The 15,479-nt window shown below is 40.1% G+C and overlaps 1 protein-coding gene across 8 annotated transcripts in view; it reads right to left on the bottom strand.

Annotated features, from left to right (window-relative positions):
• Positions 1–13,824, bottom strand: part of LOC121931873 (solute carrier organic anion transporter family member 1C1-like) — a 42,647-nt gene extending 28,823 nt beyond the window's left edge. The window contains exons 1-3 of one of the 8 annotated variants that reach the window (XM_042469980.1): positions 10,295–10,983; positions 6,885–7,050; positions 342–487 (exon numbers count right to left, since the gene is read on the bottom strand). In XM_042469980.1, the coding sequence (XP_042325914.1) occupies positions 342–452 (111 nt within the window). In that variant the 5' untranslated portion in view covers positions 453–487; positions 6,885–7,050; positions 10,295–10,983. Of the gene's footprint in view, positions 1–341; positions 488–2,975; positions 3,059–6,884; positions 7,051–10,294; positions 10,984–11,046; positions 11,410–13,616; positions 13,765–13,785 lie in introns of those variants that run through there. The other 7 variants (XM_042469979.1, XM_042469978.1, XM_042469981.1 and 4 more) reach the window with 7 other exon arrangements.
• Between the last annotated feature and the right edge of the window lie 1,655 nt (positions 13,825–15,479).

Genomic DNA, 15,479 nt, shown 5'->3' with positions numbered 1-15,479 from the left:
TGCTTTTTGCGGTTCCTTTTTGCACCCTCCAGAGGCTGGATCGGGGCTGCGGTGTGAGGTTGCCACGGCCCCAATCCGGCCAGGAAAGGGGAGGCTGCAGGCCACCAGTCTGTCTAGCCCCTGAAAGAAGAAATGTTCCAGCTGCCATGTGATAGAGTGAAGATGAAGGAAATGAAGAGGAAAAAGAGGAAGAAAGGAGTGGATAGAGAGGAAAGGCAAGGAGAAAGTAGAGGAGGAGAAGGACTGGCAGTGTTGACTGTAAGACCTATTGAATAAATTCTTGCATAAGAATCATCCACATGTTCTAGCCATTTATTCCAGATAAAGAAGCAAGGATGTACCTTTAGCTTTGAAATACAGAGAGGGATTTTCTTCACCGAATGTGGCCCAAGGCTTTTATCCATGAATGACAGGTTGTCTTTTGCTTGTTGAGGAACTGTATTCCTATCCATGGTGTTGATCTTCTGACTTGGGAACACAGATTGTTCTGTCCAGGATAAATAAGGATAGGAATTGCATCATTTCCTTAATGGATATAACTCCAATGTATTATTCTCAGTCACACCCTTTATTGGCTTCAGTTTAGAAAGCTAAATTAGAGAAGCAACCTATGGTGATCTCTTTTGTCAAGGCAAACTAGCATTAGCCAGACTGGTTTGTTTACTCCAACTCTCATAGCCATATGAATTTTCAGCATACAGCAATGTTAATAAGAAAATCTACACCCATCCTCCCACAAAAGAGATCATAACCACAAGATAACCAAATAAACTCATTCCCCATTCAGCAGAGGTGGAGAACCATTGGTCCTGCAGATGTTTCATTAGAACAATCAAAAATGTACTGTACAATGCAAAATGTACATTGCAATGAATCAAGTTCAGTGAAGAAGTCCCATTGAATTAATGCCAGTTTAATGGGCATAAGGTTGTAATCTAAACCATCTAAACATTTGATACTTACTTTTACTTGTATTTTTTTTTAAAAAAATAGTTAACCATTATCATGAAACAATGAGGTTTACTTTCTGTGAAACTTTCCCTTTTAACAAAATGCTTAAGATTAACACATTTTAATGGATAGGAAGTGATTCATGTAAGCAAGTTTTTTCCTTTGGATTTTAGCCTAGAACCACGAGGATTGATCTACTGAAGCAATGCACAATTTGTAACCCAATCGATGTTATTGGATGGCTAATCCCATCATCCTTCACCATTGGCTATCTTGACTAGAAATGATGGGACTTACAGTCTAGCAGTAACAAGATGGCCACTTATTCCCATCTTTGGTGTATATATGCATGTACTGAAAGGTATTTGTTAATAGTGGGTAATTTTCCATGTTGCCCAATTTATATCACCTGATGCTTTAATCCAAGTTGTTGTGCATTGTACTTCTCATTTAATAATTTCATCCATTACTTTATTAATAGCTTGCCTTTTCGCAAGCTGGGACTCAAGACAGTTAAAGTGTATATTCTCTGGAATATGGTTATTTTCCCTCTAATTCCCTGTGTATTGTACATTCATCTTGTAGTCCTAATTCCCTATTTAACTACTGTGATTTAAACAAATGTTTTATATGTACTGCCCCATTGGGTAGCCTCAGACCATCAGTGGTTGCACACTCTTGTCCACCGGGAAAGATATTAGACTTCATTTTTAGGATGCTGCCATCTGAATGTTAGTAGGCTTAGCCTCATAGAATATTAGCTGATACTTGACCACTCAGTTGAACTGCAAGCCAGCCTATTAACTCCACCTGGTTAATTCTTTTTTTCCTCACTAAGCTTCTGTACTGAAATAGGGCCAAAATCCAGGGTAATGTCGCATTTCTTTTAACAGCAGAACTAGGTCAATCTGTTTCTTTATTATTCACAACTGGCATGCAGTATTGCAGTTATGGATTCATAACCTCTAATTACAGATTCATAACTATTCCATAGTCAGTAATACTATATAGCTATGATCATTGCACTATAGTCACAGGGTCAAATGCCTCCCCTGACTATCTTATCAGACGGCAGCTGCACTGAGCAATGGAGGTCTGTTCTGCTGATGATCAGGGCACAGCAGGGTAAGATTTCCAGTCCACTCCCACAAGTGACCAAGTCTGTGATGAGGAATTCCAATAACAATCCTGCTCTGAATTGTCACAACCTCACACGCTGGTAAGAGGGGACTGGAAATGTCATCTGTGTTGCACTCTGATCACCAGCAGAACACACCTCCATTGCTCAGTGCAGCCATTGACTGATATTAACTGATAAGGTAGTTTGGAGGATGGGGCCAAAAGACGTCACTTAGTTACACATTCACAGCTAACTAGGTGAAGTGGCATATTTATATTCCAGCTTTTCTTCAATGAGTTTAAAGTAAACTTCCTCCATATTTTTTTTTATCTTAAGAACAATATTTTCAGGTAGGTAAAAACAAAACAAAACAAGGAACTGACCCAAAGTTCATCTGGTGAACTTGATAACTGAACAAGCGTCTGAACCCTGGTCTCCCTGATCCAAATCAAACGTTGTAATCTCTACACCACAGTTCTCATTTGATATCAAAGATCAAATCCTCAGGATACAATGTCAATATGCTTTTTTCCCTGCCCACCTTCATATCTTTGTAACATTTTAGAAAATTTCATAGCATTAGTAAAAGTTCTGCTAATACTTCACAAGCATATCCTGGATAACACAGAAAAATGCTGATTATAACACTGCACAGCACTGAGTTCCCCAGAACAGTGACCACTGGTAGCTTCCATATTAATGGGACCATAAATCTGCTTTGGGTTTTGCCTGAAATTTGAATAACCTATCAAAAGTGCTGAATGCTAACCTCCAAATAGATTTGGCACCTTTTAATTTCTCCTGTCAATTTGGACTAAATTCACCACCTCATTGACATAGAAATCTCCAGTTGCCATAACCAAAAATGAGGGGCATGTTATACCCAAATCTTATTTCCTTTTACCTTTATGATTTCTTCATCCCAGTTCTGGATCTTGGACTAATTTTATGAAGAGAGTCTCTCAGCCTGGGCTCACATTTGCGACCAGCACAATCTATACTGAGTTTCCTCTCCCTTGTAAATTCCAGGCATATCTTGAAAAAAACCTTGACCTCACTATTTAAGACTCCGAGCCATTAGTCATCTCAAGATTTCTGAACAATTAATACCTTTAACCTCATATCCAAGAAGCACACAAGGAGTTTTAGACTTTTAAGCAAGGAATGCCCCATCTCTGTTCATGGTTACAAACAGTTCAGCAAAAATGCAGAGCATATCCCTTTAGTGATTCTTTATCTCCTTCTGATAATCACCCTTCTGAGTTATCAAGCCTCTAAAGTTTGCAAACAAAATCTTTTGGTCAGAACAAGCATTCTGTATTGGAGACATTTTGTCCCTTTTGGGGCATGATATTCCAGAGAGTGGGGCTGGAAATAATGAGAGGAAAAAAAGATTTGGCTAAAGTTTTGGAGAACATACATGTTCAGCAGCATAAAAGTCTCAGGGGGTGGTGTGAACATCTTTGCTGAGGGTATTTTAGCAAAGTTTGGATGATGATAATAATAATAATAATAATAATAATAATAATAATAATAATAATAATAATAATTTATAGCCCGCCCAATCACAAGGAATCCGGGCAGGTTACAGCAATAAAAATATAGAGAGTACAATAAAATAAAATACAGAAAATAAATAAAATACAATAAAATAAAAGAGAGCGACATGAGTTACAGAAATTTACACTTAGGCCTGATGGAATTGGGCCTGTCTTTTTCCCTCCCTCCCAGGTCTGATGATGACAGTTGGGACAAAGGGAGGGCTCTTCTTCTTGAGGCAAGAATATAATTTTTATTAATTTTAATTTAATTCTTCTCATTAATTTAAGAGAAGAATTGGTGGACAGAGTGACGTTAAGTCACAGTAAATGGGGAAGAATTCTTCTTTAAGAGAAGAATTGGGGGACAGAGTGACGTAAGTCACAGTAAATGGGGAGAGGAACTAGGTAGGGAAGGCCTGCTGGAAGAGATCCGTCTTAAGAGCCTTCTTAAAGACTTTAAGAGTAGAAATGTTGTGGATCTCCTTCGGCAGGTCATTCCATAGCTTCGGAGCTGTGATGGAAAAGGCCCTCTGGGTGACTGAAGTTAGCCTAGATTTTATTGGCTGAAGTAGATTCTTTCTCGAGGACCTTAGAGTGCGGGACGGACAGTACGGAAGAAGGTGTTCCCTTAAGTATTCTGGACCCAAGCCATGTAGGGCTTTAAAGGTAATCACCAACACCTTGTACCTTGCCCTGAAATTAATTGGCAGCCAGTGAAGGGATTTCAAAACTGGTGTTATGTGATCATTACAACGAGAACCTGTAATTAACCTGGCTGCCATATTTTGTACAAGTTGAAGTTTCTGAACTTGGAACAAGGGTAGCCCCATGTAGAGCACATTACAGAAGTCCAATCGAGAGGTGACCAGTGCATGTACTACTGTTTCAAGGTCTCCTGGTTCCAGGAAGAGGCGCATTATTATCTGGTAGGATGGTTGGCAATTCCTATATTGAGAAGTGTTCTGAGACATTTCCATTGTTTAAATAGATTGATGCACAGTTCTTATTATGTTCCCAGAGACGAAAGATGGTGCGTGATGTTCTGGTCATGATATGAGCTCACATGATCCAGAGTTTCACATGACTGGTCTATATTTATTTCTGAAAACAGAGGCCAAGAGCCTCTTGGTTGGCACAATTACATGGGCACAGGAGTAGATGACAATGGCATGCCAATCAAAGTGGCCATGGGCAATGAGGCTATGGTGGGGTGGTGGCAAAAGTGTTCTCCTTTAGGAGATCAGGCTACCCTTCTTTTTTTAAACTGCTTTTATTTCTAAGAATAGATTTTTTTAAAATGTTTGTACAGATATGCGCTTTTATTAGTATCTGTTTTAATTTTTGTTGGTGAAAGGCAGAGAGTCAGTGTGGTGTAGTGGCTTAAGTGCTTGTCCAGGACTCTGGGAGACCAGGGTTTGAATCCCCACCCATCCATGTAAATCTTATGACCTGGGGCAAGCTACATTCTCTCAGAGGAAGGCAAAAGCAAGCCCATTCTGAGCAAATCTTGCCATGAAAACCCTGTGATAGGATCACCTTAGGCTGTCACACTAAGTCTGTTGGGGGAACTTCATATCCTGACAGAGGCTGCGCCTACACTGCAGAATTAATGCAGTTTGACACTGCCTTGACTGCCATGGCTTAATGCTATGAAATTCTGGGGTTTGTAGTTTTGTGAAACATTTAGCCTTCTCTGTCAGAGAGCTCTGGTGCCACAACAAACAACAAATCCGATGGTTCCATAGGATGGAGCCATTACAGTAAAAGCAATGTTGAATCAGAGGTGGTTTTAACTGACATTCTGTCACTAATTCCAAATTCCACTTGAAAAAGTGGCTTACACTGACCCTTATACTGGAGTAAGTCACCAACAGATCTTTATACTGGCACAAGTCACTTTATGTATTTTACTCATAAACCATACTGTCCTGCTGGCTTAGATGGCTTTAAAGGTGGATTTGCCAAATTCATAGAAGATGAGCCCATGAATAACTGTTGATCATGATATCTCCATTGAATTTTCATGACCAGAAGCATTGTGTCCCTTATTCTAGGTCCTGGGAGAAATAGTGCAGTTTTCTAGAGATACATCACTCTTTCAAATAGAAAACTTGTATAAAGGGAATGAAGTCCAGGGAATGAGGTCATGGTAAAGGGAATTTGGCTAAAGTTTAAGCCAGAAAGGTCCAGGAAGAAAATAGACAATTCAAGCAAGAGTAACCCATAGTTAAGGCAATCTGGATTTAAATATAATACAGTGGGCCCTTGGTATCCACTGGGGATTAGTTCTAGACTCTCCTCCCCCCTCCCTGTGGATAACAAAATCCATGGATACTCAAGTCCCATTAAATACAATGGAATAGTGAAATGGTGTCCCTTATATAAAATAGCAAAATCAAGGAATGTAGTTTGCCCAAGGTCACAAAATCCTGCTATCGATTCCACCAAGGGTTCACAACTCCTCAGTGCCAGCTGGTCTGGATGGCTTAGCATGGCATGGAAAGTACAGCTTATGGATCTCATATGGCCCTTAACATCACCTTTGTGGCCCTCAAAGACTGCTGAGAATCCTCCCAAGACCTGCACGTGCGCATACACACACACACACACACACACACACTTGACTGAATATAGTAAAAAAATGTAAAAAAACATTCACAATTTAGTTTCCTCCCCCACCAGAAGCACCAACTCCAGAAGCCTATTTTCTCTCCCTAAAGGTTGACAATGGTAGCCAAAAGTGACGTGATGTCACTTCCAGTGACCCCAGATGCATCATGGGTTCCAAAACTGGCTCCTGTCCTTTGCACAGTTGTGCAATCCTGCTTTTTGTCCTGCTTGGAAGGCGATCCATTTAGTGGGGGAACTGTACTTAGGCAGCTTTACCCCAGCCCCTCCCCTGGGACTGGAATGCTGAAACCTCTCATCCTCTATTAGCTCCTTTAAGGTAAAGGCAAACAGAAAAATATGGAATGTGGTAGGTTCAGGGGTATTGCCACTTCCAGTTATATAAGTAAACAGAGCACATTGTCAGTACTCTGTTTCCTACAAGAGAAGATTAACACCTTTTTTTCCCTCTTGGAAAACCAAGGACTTTACATTTTAAATCGGCTCCTTCCAGAATTTGGACATACTGTATTACTTTTTTAGCTAAGAGCTCCCAAGTTCCCTGAGCCAGCATGGCCCAAGACATTTGAAGCTTCCAATGGGAATTTGTTGCAGTAACTTAGGGAAAAAAGGAACTTTTGCAGTATCTGGCTCTTCCAGCACACCTTTGCAAGCTTTGAAGTTGGTGATTGTCCTTTTTTCTTATCTCTACTCATTGCATTTTTGTTTTTCCTTCGCCAGTCTGGGGTCCAGAGTGTGTCACCCTCAGGTCTCCATCTCCATCACTCTGATTCAGATCGTAGAGAGATTTTGTAGCACCTTTGAGACTAACTGAAAGAAAGAAGTGGGCAGCATGAGTTTTCTTAGACTTAATACATCTGAGGAAATGGACTTAAGTCTCCGAAAGCTCATACTGCCAATTTCTTCCTTTCAGTTAGTCTCAAAGTTGCTACAAGATCTCTCTACATACTGATTCTACTGACTAACATGGCTGTATCACTGACTTCTGATTCAGATAGGTTTAGTCCAGGATAATAGCCCCAAGGTTCAAGAGAAGTGCCATTTCTCATGGTAGTGCTCTAGCCTTCCTGGCCAATCCTTCTGCTGGGAGACAACTGGCTACAAAAAAAAAAACAGACACTCAGAGTGAACTCTCTCTCTTCTGCTTCTGGTTTCCTTCTTCCACTTTCTCCCTGCTTTTTACAGTAATGTTACATTGTCTCCCACTCCTCATCCTCTTCCCCAGGTCTCAGAGCTGGCACAGGTTCTTCTGTATACCTGAACTGCAGAACAAAATAGTAGGACACTGACAATTAAAACTCACTTCAACGTTAACTAAGTTCTTTTTTATTATTGCATCTAAGAACTGCAGGCTAGCTCAGAAGGTGCAGAGCCATTAGGCTGGTACACGTAGTTCTAGCTTCCAGCATTCTTCACCACTCCCTGATTCCCTGGAATCTTCTATCTCAACTGGAGCAGCCAATGATAGAACATTTTGGATTCCCAGAGTTGGTTTGCTTATTTTATTTATACCCCACCTTTCTCCTAATGTAGGATATGAGGCTGCTCATAATACAAATTGAAATGAATTACAGGTAAACAACAACTAGTTTGAAAGTTTAAAAAACATTAAACAATCACATTAAAAACATTAATCTACAACAGATTCTTTAAAGGCAGTTAAAATATAATTCTTGATACTCTTTACCTTCAAATTGGTTCCAACTTATGGTGACTCTAAGATGACACTATCATGGGGTTTTCTGGGGTTGAAAAAGTGTGACTCACTCAAGGTTACTCAGTGGATTTCAGTAACCAAGTGGGGAATTGAACTCTAGTCTCTAGAATCCTAGTCCAATGCTCAAACCACTACACCACACCAACTCGCTTAAATTATAATAATGGTGATTACAATACCAATACTATACATCCCAATTAAAATAGCAATAGCAAGTACATTTCATTACCACTTATCAGTGGGCTAGCACTTCCTAAGCGGTATACATGTGTAAGCCAATTGCCCCCAACAAGCTGGGTACTCATGTTACTGATCTGTGAAAGAATGGAAAGCTGAGCGGACCTTGGAGCTCTGCCTGGGATCGAACCCACAACCTTATGGCTACAATACTGGCATTTAACCACTGCGCCACCAGAGCTCATAAAAGACCTTCTACAATAGATAGTCAACACTCCAGGGGCTGAGTATGTAAGGTCTTTGCCTACCTGCTTCAGGAAAGAGAGCAGAGAGGTGGTCAACCTTGCTTCCTATGGGAGAAAATTCCACACTTTCAGAGCAGCTACCAAGAATTCTCAACAAACATGCCAGAGATGGTGGTGAGATCAAGAGAAAACCTTCTTCCCAGGTGCTTAACACTCAGGCAGTCTCATATTGGGAGATACGATCTTTCAGATAGTTTGGACCCAAGCCATATAACCAGCAGTTCCTTGTTGCCTTTTTTATGCAGAGTTCTCATAGAACAAGATCTGCAAGATAGGCAGTTTATAACATCATCACTAGAAGAAAGGTAAACCATGTCCCCCAAGTTTCAGTCAGTCACATATATTGTTTCACAGATAAAAATAATAATCCGGTAACAAAAAATGCCATGGGTTCTGCACTGGGATATCTAGGGGTTATGCTAATGAATACACTTTTCATAACTTTACATAAGAAGGTATTCTGTACCTCTTTACAGATGATGTTTCATTGACAACACAACAGCTTCCACATGGTGCCCAGATACGGTTCTGACTATTTGATCAAAATGGACACTGAATAGCTAGAAAGCCAGGAAAGTTCCAGTCTGCTGATGCTAGATTGACTGCCTCTAGCTTCCCTCCGACCTGATGGAATTCCACAAAAATAGCCTGAAAGAAGTTCACGTTTTGCCAACTTCATTCAATATCTTGGACAAAACACCCCAGCAAATCCAGGGAAATTTGCCATTGTTGTTTTTGTCATAGCCAATATATGATGTTGGAACAAAAAGGTCCCGTATTGTTTTGTAGCTGAAAGATGATGCAAAGAAACTGGTATAAATGCTTAGATAAGAAACATCAACCTCTGCTAAAAGAAAGAACTGAAACAAAACTGTAATCAGAAGCTTGTCTACCTGGATAAATAACCTATTGTTTCTTAAGATAGCAAAGTGTTCTGCTCATGAGGGCAAAAATATGCCATCAGTTTTCTTTACAGACAGGGCAACAGTGGCATTTCTCAAGCACTGCCTTTCTTCCCCCTCCTCCACACACACACACACACACACACACACACACAAATATGAGTGAACCAGCCTTGTGTATTTCAAACAGCAAGAACTTTATTCCAGGAACTGTAGGTGTTAGCAGGAAGATGTTTGCAAACAGAACTGTTATTATCCCCAAACACAAACCCCATATTCACAATTCCCTGCCCTAAAACATCCTGGGCTTGGCTATAATTTTCCCAGAAAGCAATACATATCCATGTACTATTCTTGGTCTAATCACTCACCTAACCTGCTTAAACACTTTTGGTGTCTCCTTTACATCTTTTCTCCTATGATAAACCACATCCCACACATAGCTATGCCTTACAGTACCAAGCAATTATATTTACTGTAAACCCCCATCAAAGTTCTTTCCCAACACTACACCACTTATCATCCTCATAATACATTCTCAAATCCCCACAATACACACATACTATAAAATTTTTAAGTAATACACCCCTATTACTACATTAATAACTAATTAACCCAACCAAACACGCAACTCATGACAGATTCGATCAGAATTTGACCAGTACTCAGGAGTTCTTGGGAGAGACAAACTTTACTAGAGAATAACTCCATGGCTGTCTCCATCAACACAACAGTCAGCATGTTTGTACATATTTCCAAATTATTTTGCTTTATTCTGGATGGAGTGAATGTGGATGATAAAAACAAATCCATTATACTGTTGCTTTAAAGTGGTACTGTATGTGTTTAGTTCTAAAAACTTGACTGGATTTTTAAAAAAATAACAAAAATGGAGGGGGCTTCCCTATGCAAGCCTCCCTATGAAGGGAATCCCAGAGCCTAGGAGCACTCACCAAGAAGATAACTGTGAAGGTAGTGGTACTGAAAGAAGGGCTGCTCCTGAGGATCTATGTCAGTTCTATAATCCTTGTGAGTAGCCCCAGTTAACACTCTGTCTGTAGCTACATTTGGTTACAGCTATTTTTGCATTGTATATTTTCCAATCTGGAAGTAAAATAAAACAAAAATGTATTTCAGAGAATGCATTGGAGTGGTGTGGCTATTTCAGTGTAACTCTAAGAGTTAGCATGGCACATCTGAAGATGAAGTACTTGTCTACATTTCAGTGGGACCTTGGTATCCACTGTGGTTTGGTTCCAGGCCTATATATAATGGTGTAGTGAAATGGTGTCTTTTATATAAAATAGCATGATCAAGCTTTGCTTTTTGGAATTTAGATCTTTTCGGAATATTTTCAAGCTGTGAATGGTTGAGCCCATGGATAAACCCCAAATTCCACACACACCCTAGGCTCATTATTTACATTACTCAGGCCCCAAAGCCCGAATTGGATCTAGGCCCTTTTCAAATTATGAAACCTAATTCTGGGTTTCTATCTCTTATCCTCCATTAAAAATATTTACTTTTTGCTATGGGTTTTCCAGAAAACTAATTAAATTTTGTTGTAAAATCTTTTAAACAGTTTTATCTGCGAGCCACCTTGGGTCCCTTTCTGGGAAAAAGGGGGCATAGAAATTAAATAAATAAATAAATTGTCACCATAGTCATCAATGGGACAAAAGACCTAGAGCAAGTGTATACTCACCTGATCCTGTCCAGAAACAACCAAGTGGAGATACTGGTGTGAGAGATAGATATGCAAGTACTTGGTTCAGACACCCACAGATAGTTCACTGTTGAGTAAAAATGCCCAAGGCCAAAGAAGGATAGAAACAAAGAAAGTACTAGAAACATGAATTTCCTCAACAGAAAAAGCTGATAAACAGTTGGCGGAATAGAGAGGTAAGTGTCCATTCTTTCAATATATCCAAAGTAAATAAGGAAAATACAGCTTAAAAGTTTAGTAGCAATACTATAGTATGACATCATGGACCTTTCACACTACACAATCTATTCCACTTCAACTGACATGGTAACATCATAGGATTTACAGGGGTTGTTCCCACTATGGTTTAAACTGGATCTTGATCCAGTTTAAACCACGATGGTTCCCACTTAATTCAAATCCCTGAAATGATTCAGAAAGGGGGGGGCATGGTTTTACCCATTTTTACCCACGTCAAAAAGACAGTGGTAAAATGGGGTGGGTTTTGGGCTGAATCAATTTCTTTGGAAATAAATCGATTCAGCTCAAGTGGGAACCAGGCGGAATTGAACCAGATTCGAATTTGCCTTGATTTCCACTGGCAGTGGCTTTTCTGGCCATACCTCCATGCTCCATCCTCAGTCCTCTGTCCTTCCGGCCTGCCTCTCTCCTTCCACCCCAGCATGCCTCCGTCCGTCCGCCCGGCCTGCCTCTCTCCTTCCACCCAGCCTCTCCTCTGCCCCCGGTATGGCCAGGAAGGATGGAGGGAGATATGGCGGGGAAGACACGGCTGTTGCTTCCTGCAGAGATTCTTGAAAGCGAAACAAACATAGTGGGAGCCACTCTGTTTGCTGAACTAGTTTCAGGAATCAGTACAGGAAGTGAATCAAGAGGTAAGTGGGAATGAGGCCACAGTGTATAGAAGAGTACTTGGAATTCTCAGCCAGAAGGCTCTAGTGTCTCACTAAACTACACACCTCAGAATTCCATAGGATGATCACAGTGCTATATATGTCCAATGTGAAAAGATACATTTTCTTCTGAAGGGAGACATTTACCTGGGCAAAGAGGAAATCTAGCTTGGTCACTGTGGAGACAATCCTGGCTGGATGATATTTCTACATTGGATGAAATATGGTCCAGGACAATGGCCAGAATTCTATTAGGGACATTTGCATGTGTTAATGTCTTTTACAAGTATAGATTTCCTTGTTGGGCACTGAGGGAGTTGGTATTCCATTTGTCCCTTGACAATGCAAAAAATGCCCCCCCTCCCTGCTCTCTATCCAGACTGCTCTCCAGAACCGCCTCCTATAGCTATCTGTTGCTTCACAGCAAGTAGGTAAGGTCAGAGAAGCCTCTGGCTATCTCCTCAGAGCCAGACATACAATGGTGACATCAGTGCTGAGATCCACTGGGGTCTTCTGGGGGTCTTAGCACTTCTATGAGAAGGCAGCTAGAGTCTTCTCCAACCCTGTTTGCTTTCTCTGCAAAGTACGGAATGCAAAGTGGCTTCTGAGTTTTATTTTGGAGTAAGTGTATGGCTCAGCGCAGTGTAAGTCTGCATGCAAATATTTACACTGATGTTTTCACCAGCTTAAATAACCAAAGATCGAACATATTCTGGGACCATTCAAATGAATAAACCATACATTTTTTTTCCATACTGTTACTTCTGTATTAGATCAGCAGATAAGAAAATCAGCACCACATACAGCAAATTTCCTTGCAGCATCCAATTGGCATACTCCTGTTGGCTGCAGTGTGGCTGGCACAAAGAGCTCCCTTCACTGGGGGACCTTTCTTCCAACAAAGGCTACATCTCCACTGCAGAATCAATGCAAGTTTGACACCATTTTAACAGCCATGGCTCAATGCAATGGAATTCTGGGATATGTGGTTTTGTGGAATATTTAGCCTTCTCTGTCAGAGAGCTCTGGTGGCACAACAAACTACAAATACATGGAATCCATAGGATGGAGCCATGACAGTTAAAGTGGTGCCAAAGTTCAATAGTTCTGAAGTGTGGCAGCAGCAAAATATTGTTATTGGGTCAGAAAATTCTCCCATTATGTCATTAACATTATGCCTTTCTACAGAGAAATAAGAGCAGTTTTTCCTTGGAAAATGGATTGGCTGCATTTTTGGTTAACAAAAGGAAGAATCTTCTATCTCATGTGAATATGTTTTTTGACCTGGGCATTTTGGTATTGTGGAGTACCCTTGTTTCTGCACCCGCAAACATTCCTGTGAATCAGAAGTCACTCAGTTCAAATTTTTTATCAGCTTACATGAGGATTAAGCATAACTAATCATGGATCTAATACTCTGTATCTTTATAACTATTGTAATGTTATTGTAAGTAACATAAAAAGAGAGACACTGAGCATAAGTGAGCAACTGCTCAAATCATATCTACAAACAGATGCTTAGAGACATTAGAATTAACATACTACAATTCATCGGTGTTTAAAAAATAAAAATAATAAAAACCAAAAAAAAATCAAAAAATCAACAGATCACCATACTTGCCTTAAGATCCAAATAATTTAATGTAAGTTGTTTTGTACCTGGACAATTGCAGTTTTGAAAAGAGAGGGTTCCATATTTAAATCATTTTTGTTGTTGTTGTTCTTAGAAGAACATTCCTCCAAGTCTTAAATTATTCTCCCCCATCACATTCCCAGGGCTAGTCTAAACAGATTGAGACTGGCAGAATGAGAAAGATGGAGAACTTACTTATGTTGCTCGTTCCTCAGTCAGGCAGCCTTCCCTGCTATTGCGGGGGCACAGTGCCAAGGCAGTGATCAAGCTCCTTTGAAAGGTGAAGACCGGCCCACTTCATTGCAAAACTTTTGGCTCTCCTCATTTCACTCGCTTCCAAATAAAGGCCTAGCGATCATTATAAGCCTATAAACATATGCATATAATTTTAAAAACTGGCACTTTGCCCACAGTAAATGCCAGACAGGATCTTTTAGTAAGAACCTATGTGATCCATTCTGATGTTGTCATCACCACCACAACCATGAATAGTACTATTTTGAAGAGTAGGAGAACAAAACAACACCTAATATGTCTTTGGGTTTTGGCCACCAGGTAATGACTGCTGACTGAGAAGTGAACTTTTTTCCTTTTACCAGCCTAGGTAATTGCATTATTAATCTCATAGCAACTGAGTTTGCTTAACACAGCTGTTGAAAGCCAGAGCCAAGAAATTAAATGTCATTAGCATAGTTTGCACTCACTGAGAAAGACCTAACCCTATTGATGTCTATAGTAAACATCTTACTTTACAAGCCGGTAAAATAGGCACGTGGATTTAACAGAAAAACATACACATGCAGCTGCTCATGCAGTGAAACCACAGCTAGATTTAGATGAGGTTTCCATATGACCTCATTCAAAAGCAGCAAAGGGGAAAAAAACTGGACAAACTGTATGTCTTTCTGACAGGTGAGCTTCCATCATTCATGAATACTTCTAACAAACTGAACTAGGGATGTGGACATCTCTCACTTTCAGCCCCATTACATATCTCTGAATTCCATCTACAGCTTCTTCCCAACCTATCTTGAATTAATTTCTAAAATTCAAGATAATTTTTCATTTAAAAAATATTGGTATTGAAATTCATATAAATTTTGGCACTCATTTGTCTTAACTGATGCACTTTTAAACATATTTGTCTTACTGTATGCATTTTCTCTATTGACCAAAGCATTTTTGGCTGCATTTTTCCAAGGCACACATTTTAGGTTGGATGTATTTATTTGTGTAGAATTGTTTGGGGTTTTTTTAAGGAAGAAAAAACAGAAAAAAGATCTGCTTCTGTCACTTTGCAGTATCTTTCCAGAGAGAGTTTTAAAAAGTGTGGGGAGCTGGGGGGAATGACCATTTCAAAAGGTAAATTCATATGAACATCTTCTCCATCTCTAAACTGAATGACATTAGATGAACATGTGCAGTGGTGGCTGGTGGCTTCCAGGGCACTGAAATGATGAATCCAGGTTTAAGGCACACTTCAAAACAGCCATGAAATGTTCTGACCTCTGTTCCCCCAAACAGGGTTGTCTCCTAAGGGGAGTCTACACAAAAAATTAATCTGACAATCTGATTCAGTTTCCTTCACCAGGTACACTACAAATGTGTTGCCTACAACTCCCATCATCCCCATGCAGCTGGGTGGGGATGATGAGGGTTGTGTTCCAGCACATCTAGAGGGTTGTACACTATACAGTGGAAAACAAGAATGATGTTTCAACATATCAAACTATAATGCAGTTTTATTAGTATCTATTGTAAGCAGTGTCAGTCCCAAATTAGCACTTGGATAGGAGGCCACCAATGAATATCAGGTGCTATACTTCAAAGAAAGGAACTGACAAAACCACTTCTGAGTATTCCTTGCCTAGGAAAACCTATGAAATTCA

The sequence above is a fragment of the Sceloporus undulatus genome, chromosome 5, assembly GCF_019175285.1.
Source record: "Sceloporus undulatus isolate JIND9_A2432 ecotype Alabama chromosome 5, SceUnd_v1.1, whole genome shotgun sequence".
Classification (NCBI taxonomy): domain Eukaryota; kingdom Metazoa; phylum Chordata; class Lepidosauria; order Squamata; family Phrynosomatidae; genus Sceloporus; species Sceloporus undulatus.
The sequence above is the reverse complement of the archived record's forward strand: the minus strand, read 5'-3'. Positions and strand labels throughout refer to the sequence as shown.